General features: G+C 44.6%; 1 protein-coding gene across 8 annotated transcripts in view; it reads left to right on the top strand.

Moving 5' to 3' along the window:
* The window catches only part of PTPN3 (protein tyrosine phosphatase non-receptor type 3), a 129,046-nt gene extending 109,163 nt beyond the window's left edge, over positions 1-19,883 (top strand). For all 8 annotated transcript variants that reach the window (XM_081065489.1, XM_081065490.1, XM_081065492.1 and 5 more), the window contains 7 exons: positions 6,727-6,817; positions 7,110-7,171; positions 8,965-9,111; positions 12,501-12,629; positions 13,523-13,668; positions 14,187-14,322; positions 15,984-19,883. In XM_081065489.1, the coding sequence (XP_080921615.1) occupies positions 6,727-6,817; positions 7,110-7,171; positions 8,965-9,111; positions 12,501-12,629; positions 13,523-13,668; positions 14,187-14,322; positions 15,984-16,061 (789 nt within the window). In that variant the 3' untranslated portion in view covers positions 16,062-19,883. The remainder of the gene's footprint in view (positions 1-6,726; positions 6,818-7,109; positions 7,172-8,964; positions 9,112-12,500; positions 12,630-13,522; positions 13,669-14,186; positions 14,323-15,983) is intronic.
* Positions 19,884-21,972: the final 2,089 nt, after the last annotated feature.

The raw sequence follows: 21,972 nt of genomic DNA, 5'->3' as shown, positions 1-21,972 counted from the left end.
GAGCAGACTAAGCTCATAGGGTGTCAGGTTGCATAGGGAAACAGGTCTACCTGGGGGTGAAGAAGCATGCCAAGGAGTCCTGAGTCTCCCGTCAGCTGATGGGAGTTCTTCAACCCGCAATGAGAACTGTTTATCTTTGATCAGACTGTCCACAGGGAGGCGCTGTGGGCTCTTAATAAGGAAAAAGACCAAGTCTGCTCTTAACCAGTGCTCCAGAAAATCCCCTCCCCTCAGGTGGCCTTACTGTTATGTTTTCCATATGGGAAACCCACGGAAGATTTTCCTTGAATAATGTTCACTGAATTTCATTAAGAAGGTTAAAAATACTTTAGAGAGAAGTAGCCATCTATCCCATTTTTGAGTAGTGTTCATCAAAGGGTGACACCCTGAGCGCCTGTATGGATGTCACCTGAAGAGCTCATCACACTGAGCCCAGACACTGAGCCCAGACCACAGCTGCGGAATCAGCTGCACTGGGATGGGGCCCGGATGTTGCTCCGCTTAATATCACCAGGAGGTTTTGCTATACAAGCCCAGCTAGAGGGTGGGAGGGTAACAGTCATACCAGAACCATTGTCCCACTGCGCCCATCTGTCTTACCTTTAGAGCTTGTAGGTAGCGACAGCATAAGAAATGGAGAATGTAGAAATTTTAGGGTGAAATTTTAGTGATATACACATTTCCTTCATTTAGTCTATATATTTCCTAGAACGAGTAGGAAAACCCTGTTGTTCAATAACATTTGCAGAATTCCAGAATGCAGAACCGACAACAGCAGAGCTGCTCTGTGATGCAGCTGGTGGGTCACATGGAGCCCTGCCTCAGTTTCCCCACACTGGCCCAAAGACCCCTAGACTATGGGAACATAATTTAACAACCACTGTTATAGACGGGGGAAAGATGTCTTATACAGCTGTTAGAGAGGAATTCTAAAGAAACCAGATCAAACCAGAAACTAATACAAAGGGAAAGCTTTAATGAGCACTTACTATGTGTCGGAGGCTTTATGTGCATCCGTCTCATAGAATTCTTACAGCAGCCCTTGATAGATTCTGTCCTGATACCCACTAGAATAGATTAAGGATCAGAGTCTGGGGGAGGATATCTCTCAGTAAATGGCACAGCCTGCTTGGAGCCCAGGCAGGCTAACTCAAGAGCTTCTACTCTTAACTATATAATCTTTGCAAACAACAAAATGTATTTTCATGTGACATTTAGTTATTATTAGAGTGGTACTACGTCAGAGCTAGAAAAGATCTGAGAAGCTATCTAGCCACATGGGACCAAACAGACTTTAAATCATGGCTCTACCACTCACTTCCTATGTGACCTCAGGCATGTCACTTAACCTCTGTGGCCTCCCCTTCCCATCTGTCAGTTGGGTGTCTCATTGGTGGCTGTAAGGATTAGATGAGATAAACACTTAATGCATTGTCTGGCACATAGTAAGAGCGCAATAAAAAGTAACAACTATCATTATTTATAAATAGAGGCTCCAAGAGTCTAAAGAACATGTCCAATCTCCATACAAGAACTGGTCATGTCACACTGGGTTTGGAACCTGGGGCTGTCTGACTCCAGAGTCCTGGCAATTCTGGTTCCTCACATGCTCTTCTAGTGCTGTCAGCAGGTGAGTGGCTTGGCCGATGGGGGCTGTGCCCTGAACAGGACTAGGAAGAGTTGGCTGGTTCCTAACAGGTACCCATACCACCCACTCCACCACACAAAGGGCCTGCTCTGGGGTAGGATGGAACCCCTCCCATGATGATGAGCTGGTTTTCAGTAGTTTGCTTTGAAGCATTTTTTCATTAAGGGAATTCCTCTGTCCTTATCGTGGCTTTCAGTAAACAATTACACGTATTACAGAAAGCATTGGGTCCCAACTGTAACGAAATCACACTTAATAATTAGCATTTGTGTAGCACTTTGGAATCTACCAACTGTGTATCCATATGTTGTCTCTGTTGACATTCACACCAGTTCTGTAAAAGAGATACGGCCAGAATTACCAAGGTCACTCCTTTATAGATGGAGAAAATGAGGCTCGGAGGCTAAGGGACTTGCCTGAAGCCACACAGCTGGTCAGAGAGAGTAAGGATTAGAATTGATGTTAAAAGTCTAGTCACCACTCACCATTACCTGGTGCAATTCAGCCTCACTGTGAGCCCTTCCTTCCAGCGGCTACACTGTGTGACCTAGCTGCTACTCAGTGTAAGTGGTGTGGTAGCATTTGTAATCAGCCTCAAAATGCCTGGAAACCATACTTCTTTCAGCCAAGGGAGGGCATTCCTCTTTGTCTCATGAAAAGGAGATCTGGGGCTCACACAGCTCCAAGTCTGTTACTATCTCCAGGACTCAGCCATTCAGCCCCAGCTTCATTCCTTCCTGAGAGGAACATGCCTGTCCTGCCTGAGTTGTGCTTTCTATTTAAGCAAGGAGAAGGATATGCATTCCGCATAGACATCCCTGGATAAAAACTAAGTGGCGATACTCACTTGTCCTTTGAGAAGCAGCTTCCCAGGGAAGAGCCCTCATGCCCATCCTCTCCAGTGACCAGGTGATTGGCAGCTTCCCTGCCTCCTTGCTCAGTTAAGACCTCTTTGGAGACTTAAGGAACGCAGTTCATAGAAAACAGGGAAGAGCTTGTCTCCCTCCCTCCCTGACTGATGAGTTAGACTCGACCAAAGGTCATGTCTCAGGTAGCCTTGCCCATCCCACTTCAGCATCTTCCATCTTTATCCAAACCAGAAGCCATTTTTTTCTCTCTTCTGACCTGTTTTTCCTTAACTCTCTCCTACATCACCCATTACAGGAAACGTCCATTAGTGACAAAACAAGTGACTCACTGACTCCTGTGATCATTGTAAGAGTTGACTTGGAAGGACAAAGGTAGCTGAAGACTTAATGAGACGTTGAAATTGACACATGTAGAAATTAGTAGAGGCAATTGTACCTTCAAGATGAGAACCCATACCTTAAAACATTTAAAAAATTGATTGTCCAAATAGTTTTTTTCTTTTTTTTAAGAAAGGAAAGTGTGATACCGTATAATGTGTATGGAATACAGGGAACAAACTTGACATTTCAAGTGCCGTGCCGACGTGCTGTCATTCTTCATCTGTGAAAGGGACTGTAAGAATCCTTGGGCATGCCAGCAGTGGGGTCTGCATCTGGGCCTGTGTATTTAAAGTGACCCTATGGAAGGTCCTAAACTTACTAGCAACAGTGTCAGTTCATTTCAGCAAACCTTTATGGGGAGCTAGGGAGGGGTTTCAAGTCCCCTCTAGACAGTGTCCCTGACCTCTGGTGGGGTCAGTTTCAAGGGACAGACGAAGTCCCCAGTGTGGACAAACCACCCATGAGTAGTGAATGATAATGTCTACCGAGTGGTACTAGGAAAACAGCCTCTTGGGACCTTCATGAAAAACTAACTCTTCACTTAATTACTCGTACATACGGCTCCATGCCGTCTCTGGTCATGCTTTACTCAATTGGTTTGCAGCGTTTGTTCAAAGCAGCAGATTTCATTATTCCTTCACACTACAAATTTTTATTAGGCACCTACTATGCGCCAGGCACAGTGCTGGCCCCTGAGGTTTATGGAGTTATTCAAAACAATACCTCTTTTGTGAAGACTACAGTTTAAAGCTTGATACAGGAAGCAGACAGTAAACAGCTGTTTTGAAAGTGATTGCCCTGCAGTAGACTCTGGGTCATTGCTGAGGGTCTGAAAGGGCGTCTATTTCTACTGTCTGCTCTCTCCTTACTCATTGTCCCTTCAACTACCCCTCCCCACCCTCCCTTCCCCATCTTTTCCCTTTCACTTCCTCCTCCTGGGGTTCTCAGCCTTCAACAATTCCAGTGAGAATTCCCCCTTCATCTGGTCATACAGTTGATGGAGGGCTCTCTCCTACTGGCTGGAACCAGTTGGTTGTCTGCTGCCTTCATCTGAGGGATGTGACTAAATTTCACATCTTTAGGCCAGACATCTGAGATCATAGTCATATCCTGATGCCCTCTTTCTCAGATGATGTTTTTCAAAGAAGAGATGTTTAAACTGGAAAAGCCATGAGATCTCACCATCTTCCCCATAATACACTGGGAAAGCTCCCACCGTTCAGTTTTCTGTCTTTGGAGGCCAGAGTCAGTGACATCGACACTAATTTAGATACGGTTGTTCCATAGTAACCCCCTGCGGATAAATTTCTTTTCTATGTTTATCTTTACGCATTTCTGTCAGATGAAGCCCACGGTGGACACATGTAAAAAACATTTTAAACACTGCTATAGTACTTTTTTATTTTTGGTATTCTACAATACTATCAATAGATTCTTACTGCTGAGATACACTTACATACTCACTGTAGTTAAAGCGTTTTGCTAGATCTATGCTTTTCTACTAGACTGTCTCAAGTTGGTTACATTTACATTTTTGTTACTTGAAAAAAACTTCTTTTTACTTCCAGGTTAGCTTTTATGATTATATTTGCCTAAATAGATTTTACCTTTGTGCCATTAGTTAGAACCAAAATGTCGTTTCGGGGAACTTGATTGACTCAGATGTTCTCCTTTCAGAATCAAACCAAAACCTCCCTATAAGTCATGAATTTATTTCTAGAATGAGCTCAGAGTCCATCAAATCTTGCAGATATTTAAGAAGTCCAGTGGCTGCTTGATTATAAATTGAAATTATAAAGACCAGTAGGTGAGCTTTTTATGGAGAGAGATTGAAATACTAAACATTCGGTAAATGTGTAAGACATGACACAGTCATCGTTACCAAAAATCTCTTTGCTAATTCTCTCCTGGTGATTTCTGTGCAATTTGTTTGTTTAATTAAAAAAAAAACTAATAAGAAAAACCAACAGAGGCCACTTTATAAAACAAGAAATGAAATTTTCAAAAATTTGAGGGGAAAAATAACGTTAAGCCTCCCTATTCAAATTGCAAACACATTTTAGTTGATGATGTTGGCCACAATTTGGTGAACTAACCATTCTCATAATATCCTTGTAGGGCAATTTGCAAAGTCCTTAAAAATATGCTTTGATGCAGTAGTTCTGTTCCTGGGAATTTATTTATAAGAGTAAAAAAATGGAAAACAGCCTAATCAAAATGTAAAAGTTAAATTATGAGAAACTAGAGATTATTGAGTCGGTAAAAAGCATGCATATAGAGAATGCTTAGAATATTTAATAACACAGGAAACTAGACAGCATATGATAAGTAGGAAAAAACAGGCTTCAATATTAGGGTGGTCAGAACACTTCTTGTGAGATGTGAGATTCTCCATGGCCAAATTAGCTTGAGAAATGCGTAGTTAATCAGAAATAAGTTTGTGCACTGCAGGACTAGTCTTCTTGGTCATTGATAGAACATCGGATGGCTTGTATTACCCAAATTTCTTTGACCTTGAAACTTTTTCTCAGGAGTTCCTATTAGCATCTTTCAATACAGGTTCCATAGAACATAGTAGGGAAGGTGGTAACAGTTCAGTCTCCTTTTTTATTTTATTTTTAAAATGTCTACACATTATGTGTATGCATATATGCTTATGTATGCTTGTATATACGGAAAACAATAAGCTGGAGAAATTATATGAAAAGGGACGTCTGTGTTGTGAAATTACAGGTAATTTTCTTTCTTTATATTAGTGAGAATTTCCCAAATTTTCTGCCAAAAAAAAAAAATAGATCACTTCCAACATGGAAAAATTATATTGTTTTTAAATTCCCATGAAGTTAATAAAAACCACTGGTGAATAGTGTTTCACTTTCTAGTTCAAAGTGTGTAGTGAACAGTTGTGTAGGAAAGAAAACTCAAGGGGGCAGGAGGAAACTTTGGCAGGCGATGGATTTGTCTATGGCCTTGGTGGTGGTTTCATTGGTATGTACTTATCACTAAACTCACTGAGTTTTGTACAGTAAATACGGACCACTTTTTACATGTCAATCATACCTTAGTAAAGTGGTTTCAAAGAAAGAAGAAAACTCAAGCCTTAGAGTCATATCTGAGTTCAGCCTGTAGTTTGTGATCTTGAGCTAAGCGTTTAATCTCTGCCTCCTGGCTTGCAAAATAAGGATACTATTAATACCTCTCAGAGCTGTTGTCAAAATCACATCATTTACTGTGCAAAAGTATCTAATATGTGCTTGTAGATATTCAAAGGCTGCTTTAATTGAATTTTTTGCTCGGGATTGCATGTACTGGGGAATACCTCTTTAAATGAAGTTTACTGTGTATTGGAATAAATTTTTTACTGTGGAAATATGCTTCTGAAGTAATGAATGAAATTGCTCTTGTTTTTAAGCAAAAAGTATGGTTCACTCCACTGAATTGGAGGGAAATGTGTTTAGACTAATATAAATGATTTCCATTCAATTTTGAGAATGAACTTTTTTTCTTTACTTTTTTTTAGCATTTGTCAAATAATTGTCTTGAAAATGAGGTTTTACTTAGCATGATCCATTATGTGTGACTCAGACCCCTTCCTTATGACTTTTTATTCCCAAGATCCTTGTGCTAAAAAAGTTATTGAAGTACTTAGTTTCTCGTAGGATTGTAGAATTTCTTATTGGGAAGATTTTTTATCTTTTCATATATAATATAATCACTTTTAAATGTTAAGATTTTGGTGCCATGAGTGGTAAGTTTTACTGTACCTTTTCCTACTCCCTTCATGGCTGTCTTTTGCAATGCTTTTGCACTTCTCTCTTTGTCATGTAGCAACTGTACAGAAAGAAGCCAGGTTTGGCCATCACGTTTGCAAAGTTGCCTCAAAATTTGGACAAAAACCGATATAAAGATGTGCTGCCTTGTGAGTATCTGGTGAATGCCTCCTTCCTGCGCTCCCCTCCCTCCCCCCGGGCACACTGAGATAATGTTTCCCTTTTTAAAACAGATTGTCTGGTATACTGGAACGATTTTCAGTGTGTCTGTAAACACCACCGTCTTTATTGCAGCCATTTCAGACTGGGAACAGTTGGGGAATAGTGTTTATGCTAATGAGGCGAGAGCTGCAGATGGGGCTAGGGACTGAACTCCCATTTACTTGGTATGATAAAAATAACGCTCGGAATCATCGGTGCATTTTTTTTTCTCCCCCACAGATGACACCACCCGGGTATTACTGCAGGGAAATGAAGATTATATTAATGCGAGTTACGTGAACGTAAGTAAGTTAGGAATCTAGGTAGTAAGAAAGCACACGTGAATTGTTGTATCAAGCATGATAACGGTAGTGTATGCTTTGTAGTTGACGAAGTGCTTTCCTGTTCACTCCCTGATTTCAGCGCGATAGCCGTTGAGGGAAGGCAGAATAGTCTCATTTTACATAGGATAAAACTAAGGTTCAGAGAAAATAAATAATTTTTGAAAAGTCACGGAGCTAACAGAAGTTGAGACCAGAATTCAGATTCCGTGTCTCTGACTCCATTCCCTCCCACCTTCCGCTGCTGACATTTAGGTGTTTTGGTTTGTTTTTTTGTCATTGCTTTGTTTGTAACTGTCTGTGTTTTCCCTCCATGTTGTTACTATATATCCCATCTAAAAGTAAGAAAAATAAAACCACCTCTGTGCATCTAAAAAGAAAAGGTAAAAGATTTCACATGTTAGTGGGGAAAGCATTCATTTCACTCTTAAAATGAATCTTGGGTAACTTAACTAGGCCTCTGTGAACCTCAGTTTCTTCATCTATAACCAAGGGTTGGCAACGCTTTTTCTGTAGAGGGCGTGATAGTAAGTATTTTGATCTTTGCAAGCTAAGAGGCAAAATTGAGGATATTACTGAGGTAACTACACAGCCATTTAAAATGCAACCATGTAAAAATACCAAAAACCACTCTTAGCTTGTAAAACAGCAGCCAGGTTTGGCCTTCAGGCCACAGTTTGCGAACCCATGATCCAAATGAACAGATGATTTCTCTAGGTAAGTTCTCAACAGCAAAATATCAAGAGCTTCCCTAATAAAAATGGGCCTGATCAGTGATTCCACTTATTCCAAAACATCTGTGGGATTCATTGATTCATTGAGCATTCCGGGTGTCTTGAAAACAGTGTCAGAAACAATGGGGGCAGTAAGACCATGCGGTCCAATATCTTTGAGTTATTTCAGGGCTGGGGAGGATTGAGGAAGCCATTAACACAAGCACCAGCCAAACCGTGAATTAGGCACCTCCGTTTACCTTCCCCACCTAAGAATGAGGGAATCACGGGGCCACTGCAAAGCTCAGCAGGTTCTGAGTGTTCTTTCATAGAAAGGACTCAGTTCAGAAGGACGGAAGTAAAAGCAGAGCAGGATGGGAGAGGGACACTGAAGACACTTGAAAACATTTTACCATTTAACATTAACTCAAACAATAGCTGTGACGTGATGGTTGTGTTCGTCAACTTGTGGTAATCATTTCACAGTGTATATGTACATCAAACCATCATGGTGTGCATCTTAAATATGTTTTTTATTTGTCAATTATACCTCTATAAAGTCTGGAGGAGAAAAGATTGACATAAGCACTGACAGCCGTGCAGAAAGCAGTGTGCAACAGTAGTTGGTGGTAAAAGCCTGGACGGTGTATGCTTCAAAGTCAAATAAAAAGCTATTGATAGAAAACCCTGCATAGGGAAAGATCTGGGCATGACGATTGGTCCCCGTTGCTGAAAATGCTGATAACCTGTATTGATTATATTTAGGATACAGCAATGACGGTGATTTATACTCTTCTGCCGTCTTGTAGGTACGTTTCTGATGATCACCTACCACATATCACCAGAGTTATCTTAAATATCTAATGCTCGCACTGTTGTCAAATGTCTTTCAAGGATTTTTAAAACTAGCATTTTTTTTTTCACTTTTCTTATTGAGATATTCTGGTGTGATGTCAGTTACCAACTAGAAGAGTTAAAGATCCAGTTCCCTGTCCATCTGTGGCAGTAACAGATTCTAATGCCTTAACAATCTCTTCCCAGATGGAAATTCCTGCTGCTAACCTCGTGAACAAATACATTGCCGCTCAGGGTCCCCTGCCACATACCTGTGCACAGTTTTGGCAAATTGTCTGGGATCAGAAGTTATCACTCATCGTCATGTTGACGACTCTCACAGAGCGAGGGCGGGTAAGTGGCTTGATTTCCAATTCAAATGTGTGCATGTCACACTGTGTTCTGTGGAACATGAATCTCAGAGCTGGAAAGGGTCTTAAATGTCACCTAGTCCTACCCTTCTATGACCCACAAATCTCCTGTAAGGAGCTGTTGATGGACACCTCCAATGATGGGAAGCTCAGCACTCCTCCTGCCCACTCCCTGGCCTTCTCCAAGCTGAAGAATGATCAGGCACCCCCTCCCACTCCTGGCTTGGATCCATCATAACGAGCCAGAAGGCAGTTCCCCTTTCCTCACCTCGCCTGCCCTAGGACCCCTGCATTGACTCTGGCCTCACCCAACCTAGTACAAGTGCTGGTCCTGGGCAGAGCAGTGTGGGGCCAGGTTCACAGTGGTAGTATAATGTAGGCGAAATTGCACCCTCTATCAACTTCTGCTTGTGTTGCAGCAAAACATCGCAAAAAGAGCTAAGAGGGGCTTAATTTGGAGAGGGTTGGACTTCTCTTTCCCCTTTAAAGTTGGCCTACCCTTTCCGGCTTAAGGTCATTCTTCTCCGCTGAGAAAAAGAGAGCTCCAACAGGCATGGTTAGTGACACATGATCTGCCCTGGATAGCACTCCCTTCTTTCCCTCATTCTGCTTGTTCCAGCTCAGCAGAAAAGGCCCTTTCTTCCATTTAATAGGCCCCACTTCCTCTGGCTACTCTTGCGGGCCCTGCCCCTCCTGCTCTGTCCTTATTACGTCCCCCTCCTCTCTTTTGTTGGTGGCCGCTCTGAACCTGAGCTCCTCTGGTCTCCACGTGACCTGGGGGGTTTCTTTGTCTCCCAGCTCTTTCTTCCTAACTGAATCCATTCCGGCTGGTTCCATCGGGTTCCTGCATGCGTGATTCCCATCTCTCATGAGTCATTGCATTCCCTTCACAGTCACTGGTCCTGGGAACTCACCTCTCTTGTTTATCGATTGTTAGAAACCTGGTCTTTTAAAATCCAACCTACATGGTTCCTTCCTCTCGTGTTACTAACGTTCAGGTCATTGGAGCCCTTCATCCTGAGGTCCCGCTACTCCTCGCCTCTCCCTGGTGTCAGGACTCAGTCCCTCCAGGCGAGCAGCCTTGCCCCTACTTTTTCTGAGAGAGAACATTTCCTGCATGTCCCGTTTGTTTTCTTCCATATTGTGCATTTAGTAGAGGGCGACTCCCCACCAGCGTGTGGCTGGCCAGAGTCCCCCCTCCCCTCTTTGTGCTGCCCTCACGTCTGCCAGTGCAGGTAGCCTCTCCAAAGCCTTGATTTGCCCCGTGGTCTGCGAGATGCTCCCTCTGTAGGATCGCTTTGCTGTCTCCCTTTTGTCCTTCTTACCCCAAGTGTCTTGCATGGTGTTCACCCTTCAGGTTCATGGTTTCCTTATAAGAAAATAGAGCACTGGAGATATTTTTCAGTTGAAACAGTCCTTCTCTCTCACTAGTATTTCTTTTGGGGAGGGGGGGAATTATTTTTTATATCTATGTATGCCCCACTTCCTATATGTATGATCTGACACAAGTTGACTCCCACTCTGAGCCTCAGTTTACTCATATGCAAAATAGAGCCAACAGTATTGCCTACCTCATAGGGTTGTTTCAAGGCCAAGATAATATACTGTCCATAAAAAGCACCATTCAGTGCTTAGCATATACTCTTCAAAAGATAATAGGTTTGAGCATCAACTCTCCCCACAGCAGCAGCCTTAACGTGAAAACTGAGGCTCAGAGAAGTTAAGTAACTGGGCCAGGATCACACAGCGGGTTAGTGAAATTTATTCACCGGGATTAAAACTCAGGATTTCCACTAACTTCTTACTCTTTCCACTACACCCCCAGTGCTTTGAGATCCAAATAGACCTAAGATTAAATTTGACCAAGGGATAAAGAGAGACCCCAGTTCTGGTCACTTCCCTGGGCGTATCTGGAAATAGAGGTATTTGTGGCTCTGCCTTGCATGGGCTGATCACTTCAGAGGATATCTTCCCGTTAGTCATCCTGTGGACAGGACCCTTGGGAGCCTGCAGCAGAGCTCTACACCCCCTGCATAGATGGCCAGTGGCTTTCGACTATGTCTTGGGTTCTACAGACAGTAGCCCCTTCAGTTCCAAGCAAAGTTGGGAAATGGCTACTAACAAATATGCCCGGGCTTAAGGTTTAGAAGTAAATTCTTAGCTCCAACTTCCTAGCAGCTTGTTTACATTTCAAATTATTAAGTTCAAATTATTAATTTCAAACTGTGACATTTGATGTGTGCCTGTAGGCTAGGAGAAAAAAAATTTTGAATGCGTGAGAATTTGACTGACAGAACTAGGATGGGATGGCTTGCTAGGCCCTGAATTTTGCTTCAAAGCCAGAGGTGGGAGTAAGATGGCTATGGAACAACCTTCGGGGTTTGGAAGGGGGAGTAGAAAACAGAGCGGGGTTAGGGGGGCATGGGATCAGCCAGGCTTCGGGAAAGCCACAGTAGCCCTAGAACCTTAATCCCGCTGAGCCCGGTTTCCTTGTCTGCTGTCTGGGGAGTATCAGCTCCATACGAGTCATATACGAAGGCATTTGAGAGCCTAGAAGATGCTTCTCAAATGCAAAGGGGTGTTCATCTCAGGTTAGGGATTTATTTCATCTGCATGTTGGTGGAATCTCTGATCATTTGTAAGTTGATGGGAGATTCATAGCAACAGCAATAATAATCGGTCAATAACCATTGACCTGACCCCATACATTGAGCCTGGCACTGCACCCTGTTATCTCCAGCCTCTGTCACCATCGTGATGCAGGTGTTGTCCTCATCTTTTGGGTAAAGAACGTGAAAATCGGGGAGGTTAAGTAGCAGGTTCAAAGTCATATGGCTAACTCCAGCAGAGGTCTATCTGACTCCCAAATGTGTGCTCTTAACCACTGTCCCTTGAGGCCTCTACCTGAAGAGGGTGCGGTGGACAGGGAGGGGGGTAAGGTAGAAAGGGGGTGTTGAGAGCAAAGAAGGGGCCTCAGGAACTGGAGTGGGCTTGACTGAGGACCGGAGGTGGTCGCTCCTAAGTCAGGTCCCCATTTCTGAGGCCTCGCCTGTTCTTCCAACAATTGGACCCTGGTGAGGAAGAAGATAAGTCTCTCTCCTCGGCCTCCAGCCTCCAGCCGCAGGCTGCTTTGCAAGCTGTGGCCTGGCCACTGGCAGGTCGACCCGCATCCTACTCTCCACAAGAGGAAGGGCTGTCCCTCTGCCCCTCAGAACAGACAGAGCAGGGCGGTGGCGCCTGAGTTTTCTCCCAGCAGGAGCACCTGGTGTGAATGAGAGGGCTCTGGGCGATGCCTGACCCATCTGTGCAGGTAACTGCTCGTGTACGCCACCCTGCAGCGGAGGTCAGTTCACACCCTGTGTTCCCTTCCAGACCAAATGTCACCAGTACTGGCCCGATCCCCCCGACGTCGTGGAACACGGCGGCTTTCACATCCGCTGTCAGTCAGAGGACTGCACCATCCCTTATGTGCTCCGAGAAATGCTGGTCACGAACACCGAGGTGAGAGCAGTGCCCCACGGTGAGTGGTTTGGGGAGGGCACTGTTTACAGGCCGGTCAGCATCCACTGGAGTCCTGGGTGGGGCTGGTCTTCTAGTTCTGCTCTACGTTTTCACCTGGCAAGCATATCCGTAAAGGAGCCAGCACCCGTGTTCAGAATAGCCAGCAGGTGGAAATAGCCCATATCCCTCGCTGGATGAATGGAGCATACCAAACAAAATGTGGTATGTTCATACGATCCAGTATTATCCATCCTCAAAAAGAAAGGAAATTCTGACACATGCTACAACGTGGATGAAGCTTGAGAACATTATGCTAAGGGAAAGAAGCCAGACACTAATAAAGGACAAATACTGTATGATTCTACTTGTATGATGTACCTGGATCAATCAGATTCATAGAGACGGAAAGGAGAATGGTGGTTGCCAGGATTTGGGGGGAGGAGAGAATGAAGAGTTGATGTTTGATGAATGAGTAGTGGTGATGGTTGTACAACATTGTAAATGTATGTAAAACCACTGAAATGTACATTTTAGTGATGGTTAAAATGATAAACTTCATGTTATGTATATGTTGCCAATTATAAAAAAGCTCACGTGTGTGGCCCTAATGGCAAGTACTATAGAAGTCAACAGGAAGAGCTCAACAGTGGCAGAATGTGGAGAAGCAGCCCCTTGGCTGGGAGCCTTAGCTGAGCCCTAGAGAGTAGGTGTTTGGGAGAATATGTGAGGAGGGGGAGCGGGAGTTGGCAGCGGCCACTGTGGGGCTGTGCACAGGGAACAAAAGAGCGTCAGGAGGCAGCAGCTGGCTGGAGGCCAGGACGGTGCCAGTGGTTCCTACCCCCACCCACCCTCGTCTGGATTGACTGACCAAGACCAGTCTGCGTCTTCCACAGACCAGAGAAAAGCACACTGTGACACATCTCCAGTACGTTGCATGGCCTGACCACGGCGTGCCCGATGACTCCTCAGACTTTCTGGAATTTGTAAACTGTGTGAAGTCCCTGAGAGTGGATGCTGAACCCGTCTTAGTTCACTGCAGGTACTGTAAGCCATGGCTTGTTGGTTTTTTCGTTTTTTAAATACTTGTACTCCTTGGGAAAGGCCTGGAGAAAGTTAGCAGACATCAAACCCACCTAAATCCCAGCAGACGATACATGCTTTTACAAAGGTCTATTTACTATGTCAAAACACTTGGAACTTTATGAAAGCATAAACCTGTGATGGTAGCACAAAGCTGATAAAGAAAGCCCCTCCCTCGTCTTCCACCTTTTCTGAGTCAATTGACCTTCACGATGGATGCGAATAAGATGGCGGGTGGAGTTTGCACTTAAAGGTGGGTTTCTTTCCATTGGTTTTAAGCCCTTCGCCTCAGACTCTATGAGGAGAGGCTCCCTCAGCCAGTTTGAGACCTCACCCTGAGTGTGTGTTTTGTATTCTTAAAGGTAAAGCAGGGGAAAGCTCCATCCGAGTAAACGTGGGAACTAGTGAGGAGTTGAGCTGGGCTGGGCAGAAATGCTGGCTGAGCAAATCCCAAGTCTCTGCTCCTCTTCCCCCCAGCGCTGGAATAGGTCGAACAGGTGTCTTGGTCACCATGGAAACAGCCATGTGCCTAATTGAGAGAAACCTGCCCGTTTACCCACTGGATATCGTCCGGAAAATGCGAGACCAGCGCGCCATGATGGTGCAAACATCAGTGAGTGGAAATCCAATAATAAAAATAGTAGCAGTGGCCGATGCTTCCTGAGCACTTGCCTTGGGCCAGGCCTGCGCAAAGGGCTTTGCAGATCAAGTGACCAAGGCTTGAGGGGACTGAGTCATTGCTCATGGTCACAGAGCTTATCGGGGCTGAACAACTTCAAAGCCCACTGCATCTGGCCTCTGCCTTTCGCTGCCTCCACTTCCACTACCTCCATGGTTGGTTTCCTGCCAGCCACTTGGCCAGGGAGCAGCCCTGGTTGCATTCTGCATTGTCAACCACTGGCCCATCATTTGTCCATGAGAAGTAAGTAAGGTCTCCTGAGGGTCTCCCACCACTCGCCTGTGCCGAAGTGAGCCTTTTGGCTCACAAATGTGTCATGTGGCCCTGCTCACTCTTCCTGTGGGCTCTTCTCCTACATATGTCACACCTGGGTACTTGGCACTACAAGTGTCCTCCAGAGAAAATCTTGTGGTTTTCCCACAGAACTCCAAGAAAGGCTGTGTGCTGGTGAGCAAAGAGCATGATTCACGCTCCCCCAACTACTGGGCCACCTTTGGATAATCTCTTAACCTCTCTCCCAGCCTCAGTTACCCCGTCTGCAAAACGGGGGCCATCCCATACTCATTTATTCAGTGGATAATTGCACAAACAGGAGAGACCCGAGCTTGTAGGTGATAGGAGGACGGGGCTAATCAATTATAAGTCTCAGCAACATTGGAAAAGTCCAACGGAAGTCTAAGAACTCAGTGGGAGAGAATCAAAGCCAACTTTAGAAAGTCAAGGAAGGCTTTCTGGAGGAGTGGCCTCTAAGGTAAAAACCTCCAGGATGGACAAGGAAGCGTTGGAAAGAAAGCGGTGGAATTCCATGTTGTAGCCAGTTCTATCCTCACATGCTCGTGGACAAAGTTTATAAGATTTCTGTAATACTTGTGAGCTGTTGTAGTTTTGTATTCATTTGTACCCAGGAAATCTGGTTAAAAGAAAAGTATCAGGTTATTAAGGCCATTTTCTGCCATGGAAGACGTCATTGCTGGTTAAAAAAATGTTAAGTACATCATCTTGGTAGATTTTCCTTGCTAGTGAAGCTCATTATAAATGCTTTTTTTCACCGTCACATCACTAAAACATAAGTTTCTTAGGTGTTTGTTAATATAAAGAACCACATTCTGCAGAGCAGCTTTCAGTGGCTCTTCTTTGTAAGACAAAACCCACATCCTCCCCCAACGCAAGGCCCAGTGTGACCTGGTCCTGGCCCACCTGCATGGCCCCTCCTCCCATTCCCACGTGTTCTAGGCCAGGCCCGTGAGCCCTGACTGCACTTCTTAGAGTGGGCGCCTTCACACTGGAATGGTCACCCGTAACAACCGTCACCCCTTCCCTGACTGCCCCAGACTGCCAGGTCCTCCCTTTGCCAGGATTCCATGACACTTTGTCCATACCTCTCTGGGAGCAGCCCGTCATCTTATAGGAATAACAGGTTCACAGGTGTGTCTTCTCCACTCTGTTCCTCTGGCATGTGGCACAGGGTCTGGCCTGGCCCAGAGCTCAAGCTCAGAGGGTATTTAGGAATGATGTGAAAGAAGAACTACGTATGTGGTGGAATGCAACGGTTATGGAGCTGCTGCTGGATTTGACGGCTTTCTTTTCTTTTCCAGAGCCAGTACAAGTTTGTGTGTGAAGCGATTCTTCGTGTTTACGAAGAAGGCTTAGTCCAAATGCTGGATCCCAGTTAAGACAACTGTGAAAACGTTCATTCCTCTTTCCCAAGGATATCCTCCTTAAGGACAGACCTTCTCTCTGGAAGCAGCAAGAGGAATCTGTAGGCTGTGGCGTGGGAAAGGAATGGGCACATTTGAACCCAGGCACTTTAAATTTCTATAAGAAAGGTATCGTGTACATAGGAACTGTATAGATATGCATGCAGGCCTAGCGTGATTTAGGCCCATTATTCCTCTTGGGAGAACTAAGCAGAAGGGGATCTCAGTTGGGGGCCTGTCCTCCCTAGACGTCGCTATGATCCTGTAAACCATCCTTGGGCAATTAAGAAGGGGGCTCCCGCAGCGCTGTTGACTTCCCACAAACAAGATGGTGTGGCAATTTTGAGTTGCTTGGATATTTTGTATGTATATAGGACTCAAAGGGCCGAGCTTTCTGTGCTTGTAGGCCACGCGGGAACAGTTTGCGTTCACACCCCCCCCCATGTGGAGGAAACCCCGATGAATGTACCGAACAGCGGGGGAGTGGGTTCTAAAGCGGAAGGATGAGTAGTACCTTTGCTGCACTCCCTCCCTTTGTCCCATCTCCCTGCCACTTCTGATACTCGCGTTTCTGAGAATCGCATCCAAAATTTCCTGCTATCTGCCTGCATCAGTGACCCTCTTCAGGTTCACACGCAGTGCCTGAACCGGATCAGGTTCAGGTGAATTTTCAGTCGAGACTCTGAGAACGCGGACTTGGGGTATGGTCTTGTTTGTTGTCTGTGCATTAGTTGTAGGAGCAGGTGCTGCTCACCTCTCACTGCACACGCAGCACCCAAGACTGGAAGCGCCGACTACTGAATCTTCTACGTGGATTGCTGCTACTTCAAGCTACTACACTTGAAACATTACGATTTTCCTGAGGGGAGATGGGATATCATCTAAATATTCAAAATCTTTGGCCCTTCTGAGGAAATGTCTTCTGGTTGTTGAACCATGGGAAACCCAGCTTCTATAGGGTTGTCTGTGGCTGTGTGTAGATGTGTGCGTGTGCCCGTGGGTGAATGTTTCTCAGGATTCCTAACGATTCACATGACAGTGGAGTTTATATAAAGAATGAGTCTCTGTATAGAAGAACAACTGTGTGCATTCACCCTCAGTTACAATGGTCTCCGTTTCATTTCAAAGGAGAGGATCAGACTATCTGAGAATAAACACAATTTGATGTTAATTTATTCTAAGTACACCATGATTTTGATTGTCCTAAAGAATTCTGCCTTTGTTAATACTGTGTTCCATTTTAAAAAAAATTGTGACAAGATTGTAGCAAATTATTATTTAAGGAAAATAAAGTACATAAACATTTTAATGTGGTATGTTTAAATAGCAGTTTTTATGTATCCCGAGGAGGAAGCTAAGCCAGTGGCTTAACAGGATTTATAGAAAAAGGAGGCTGTTATATGACAGTGCACAGAGGTAAAGCCATCTTAATGTTTAGCAAACTCTGGACCAATTCAGTAGGTTCGTGGTTGTCAGAGGGATAAAGACCTAGGTCAGGGGTGTCCAAAGTGCGTCCCGCGGGCCGACTGCGGCCCCTGATCCACTGTTAATTGGCCCGCAGCAAATTCCAAAAATATGTTTAGTTTACTTAAATAAACCAGGTAAGGCAATACGTACTTCACCTCGAGTGAGTGGCCCGGCTGTTTGTGTATTTTACCACGTATGGCCCTTGGTGAAAAACGTTGAAAAAAGTTTGGCCACCCCTGACCTATACAGTGGCGGGTAGGTTTCTAAAGGTTCTTTATCTCCAGACCTCGCATATTTCCTTGCGTACTTCCCATCTTTTCCCCACCAATATTTTACTACCTACCAAATGACGGCTGGGAGGGAGGTGTATATGTTGCTGTAACCCCATACTGGGAAACAGGTAACCACCTGAGTCCCAACTTGTCCACATAGGGCCAGGCTAGCAGAAAGAAGCAGGAGAGGAGAGCTAAGCGGTAGGAAGTTTGGCTCCTGGTCCCACTCATCAATAACTAGCTCTAGGCCCAGTCACTTAAGACCACTATCTCTTATTTCCTCATCTGTGAAATCGGAGAAATAATACCGAGGACTTTAAGTTGAATATGAAGATTGACTAAAATCCGGCTATCAATGTGAATTTTCATCAGCTGGAATCTGACACAGCTATGGATGAATTACTTGAAAAATTTAACTTACCAGTGATCAGCCCAAACACCATGAAACAGAATCATACGGGTTTTTCTAAGAGAAAGTTGCTTTTCTTCTAGGGAGAACAGAAGCACAAAGGAATATCTTCCCAGGTACCTCTGTTCAGTTCTAGACTCAGAAAAATTCTATCAGCAAAGCCAAACAAAGAGGAGCGTGGGAAAACTGATGTACATTGACATACCATCAGGATGTTTAGCAAACAATGTCATTTAATAAAAATGTATCATTGCCTTGTCTGCAGAAAGCTTGAGGGAGAAATCTAAATGTGTTTGCAGATTTGGGTTTGATTGTTGTTGTTGTTTTTAATTGTCTAATATGGTTGCAGAAAGGCTGCCTTTATTGCCATGCATTTCTAAGAGGCTTACCAAAGATGGCAACTAGCCTTTTTCTGCCTCTGTGCAGGCTATTCGTTCAGACCCAGCAGATATTACCAGGAACAAAATCCACGAAATACTGGGGATGAACAAGACAAGAGAATGGGCAAAATATGCAAGTAAATACTGTATGTAGATACTGCCAATTCTGTAGTCAAGATTTCTCCTTCAGCGTCTTACACACTTAAGCAATTATACTTAAAAAGCCTTTCTGTAGTTCTAAGGGAAGAGCATCATATTCAGGATAAATATTTCGCCTGGGAAATTTGGCTGGGTGTGAATGGAGAAGCATTTGCGTCCTGCTTTCTGGCGCTCTCCAGAAGATCTAATTAGATGCGTCAATATACAGACTTAATCAAGATGAGCGATTCTCTCCTGATGTCACCCTGCAGGTCCTGCACTTGGTGTTTTTGACTTTCCAGAAAAAAATGTTCAACTCCATTTGGTTGCGGGTGGAAGGGGAGTGGGTTGGGGGAGTATGGATCGCAAACTTGTGCTGGTCTCCAATTCCTACCACGGTAACTTATACTTAAATATGCTTTCAGATTAGTGTAGATGCTATTGCTGCTATGTTGCTACTTAACATTTTCCTGTTGCTCAGAAGTTATCATGTGAGCGCAAGTAACAGACCTCTTCATCCTCCAGAGGCAACAAAGAGGCAACAGCAATGGGGAAAGGTCCTAAGAGGCAGGTTTGGGGCTTAGACCTAAACTTAGGCACGATGTGTTGGCCTCAGCCCTCAGTTTTCTTACACATAAAAAGGGAAGGTTGGGCTGGACTAGGTGAGTTCTTTGGTTCTTTCAGTGTTTACCATTCTAGGAGTCTGTTCCAGAGATTTGAAATTAATCCTAAATCAAAGGTGTACAGCTACCCGAGAGAGAGTATCATGTTTCTGGGACTTGTCCCCAAGAGATTGTCCCTCAGACCTTGACACTGTTGAATACAAAGACAAGGATTTTCACCTCTGGTTCTTGCCATCCTTGCCATCCTAAGCTGAAAACAGATTCAGTAAAGAGGACAGAAACTTGGACTTCAGCCTGAGAAACCACACGTGTGGGCTACTCCTGGCTGGACTGTCTGCCATCTTTATAACTCACGTTCTGTTTGCAGCAACAAAAGGATTTGTGTTCATGTAGTTTTGAAAAGTGTCTTCATTGATCAGCAATATTTTTTCTGTATGTTTGGAGTGTTTTTCATTCTGTTAGCGACTACTGAAAACAATTCGATCAATATAAAAACATTCGAGCTATGCAACACTATTGTGTGTTGACACTTTTATTCTAATAATTGTCTTGATTTCTGGAAGTGTTTCCGTGTTTCGTTTGCTTTTTTTTTTTTAAGTAAATATTAAGTCTTGGAAGAAAGTGCTCTCCACCCGCTCCTCCTTCCATGTGGTCAGCAGCATGACCATGCACAGCTCCGGTGTCTGTCTTGACTTTCGGTGGCAAATTCTAGGTCACAATTAGGTTCAGCTCTCAAGGCAGCAGTAGCTTACACAAAGTGGAAATTTCTTTACCCTCTATCATGCAGGGCTGCCAGGGTGGCTCCATGAGCCTCAAGATCCAGGTTCTTCCCCACTTGTTGCTCCGCCGTCCCCGGTATACAGTTTCCATGCTGAGGTCCACAATGGCACCTCCAGCCACGTTCTCATTCCAGCCAGCAGGATGGAGCAGAGGGGTGAAGAAAAGCAAGACGTGTTCCCTCAAGGTGTGTGTCATCTGGATGTTGTACATCCCATTGACCAAACTGAGCCACAGGGCCATACCTACTGCATGGGAGTCTGGGAAAGGTAGTTTTTATTCCAAGAAGCCATGTGCCTACCTGAAACTCAGGAGTTCTCATTCTGAGAAACAAGGATGGGTTTGAGGGACGACTAATGGTTTCTGCCATAGCTCGTCATTGGTCTCCTTTCTTGGCTCACATAGAGCCCACTCCTCTCTCCAAGGTAGACAACCCAAACCCCATCCAGTTAGGGCATGAAGCATAAGCTAAAGTCACCTTTGGGTGATTTGTGGTCTCCATCAGCTCTGGGTGGCTTCTTGAGGCCTAATGACCTATAAACGGGAGACAAGTTATCTTCTCCAAACACAGCCCTTACTATGAAGTAGAAAGAGGCAAACAGCCATTGGAAACTAATTCATAAGAAGGGAGAACAGGAAACACTGCTCCAAGCGGATATCAAAGTTCCACTGCACAGGAAGAATAAAGACACCGCTGGCAAGCCCACGAGTCTCCTGAGAGCCACCTGACAGCCACTCCGGCTCTCTGGAAGGAGCTCCTTGTCCGTTGATCTCCATGGCCACATGTGAGATGGAACTGCAGAGGGTGGACTTCTTGGGGACAGCATAGCTTTTGTAGCCTGCTTATTCCTGGGGCAGTTATGGGGCGTCTCCAAGGTTGTTCTTTGCCAGTAGAATTTCACCAAGTACCCACAGCTGAATATCTGGTCTAGACTGACATTCTATGCTCTCATTATGCCTCTTTCTCAAAGGTGGCTACACTGGCCACCTCAAAGAGAGGTGGCCTTAATCTGATCTTTGGAGCTACCTGGTTTGCATTTTCTGACAGAGAAGTCTGAAAAATGGTTTGATGCCCCCAGCCTTACTACTGCTTACACTGCTAAGGCTGCCACTTCAAAGCCACTGCTCTTAATAGCTGCATTTCAGAGAATAGAAGCGGTTGAACAGAAGCATTTCTATGCTTTAAGACCATCATTTTGAGCCCAGGCTACAGACCGTGCTTCCCTTAGCAAAACAGGATTCCTTCTCCTCTGCTGAGTCTGGCTGGGTCTAGCTCCAAGTCATCTCACTTTTATGAGAGAGTGAAAAGCAACAAGAAGCAACAGTCAGTCATATTTTTGCACTCTCTCACCATTTTCTCCATTGTCGTGACCTCAACTTGTCCATCCTCAAAGCTACTGCGGATGACAGTTCCATCAATTGTTTAGCCACTACCCGTCCTTGCTATCTGCTGGCCTGCCTATTCCACTAAGCCAGTGCCACGTTTTGGACATTATTTGCAGCATCTCACTTTCAGGTATCAAATTCTGAATCCAAAAACTAAAGTAAAGGTGGTTAGAGCAAAATATTTCTCAGATAAACACAGGAATCCAGAGCTGGTGCGATGTCTGCATGGTCATTGGGACCCATGCTCCTCCAATCTGGTGGCTCCACTGTCCTCAACATATACCTTCCAACTCACAGCCCAAAATAGCTGCTCCAGCTCCACCCATCACAACCACATTCCAGCTGGAAGGAAAGAAGAAAGGGAAAGGAAAAAAAGAATGCCCTATTCTTTTTAAGAGAGATTTATATACAATTGGCCAGAACTTAGTCCTATGG

Source organism: Rhinolophus hipposideros (assembly GCF_964194185.1).
Source record: "Rhinolophus hipposideros genome assembly, chromosome: 11".
Classification (NCBI taxonomy): domain Eukaryota; kingdom Metazoa; phylum Chordata; class Mammalia; order Chiroptera; family Rhinolophidae; genus Rhinolophus; species Rhinolophus hipposideros.
Note: the sequence above shows the minus strand (reverse complement) of the source record. Positions and strands in the feature narration are given on the sequence as shown.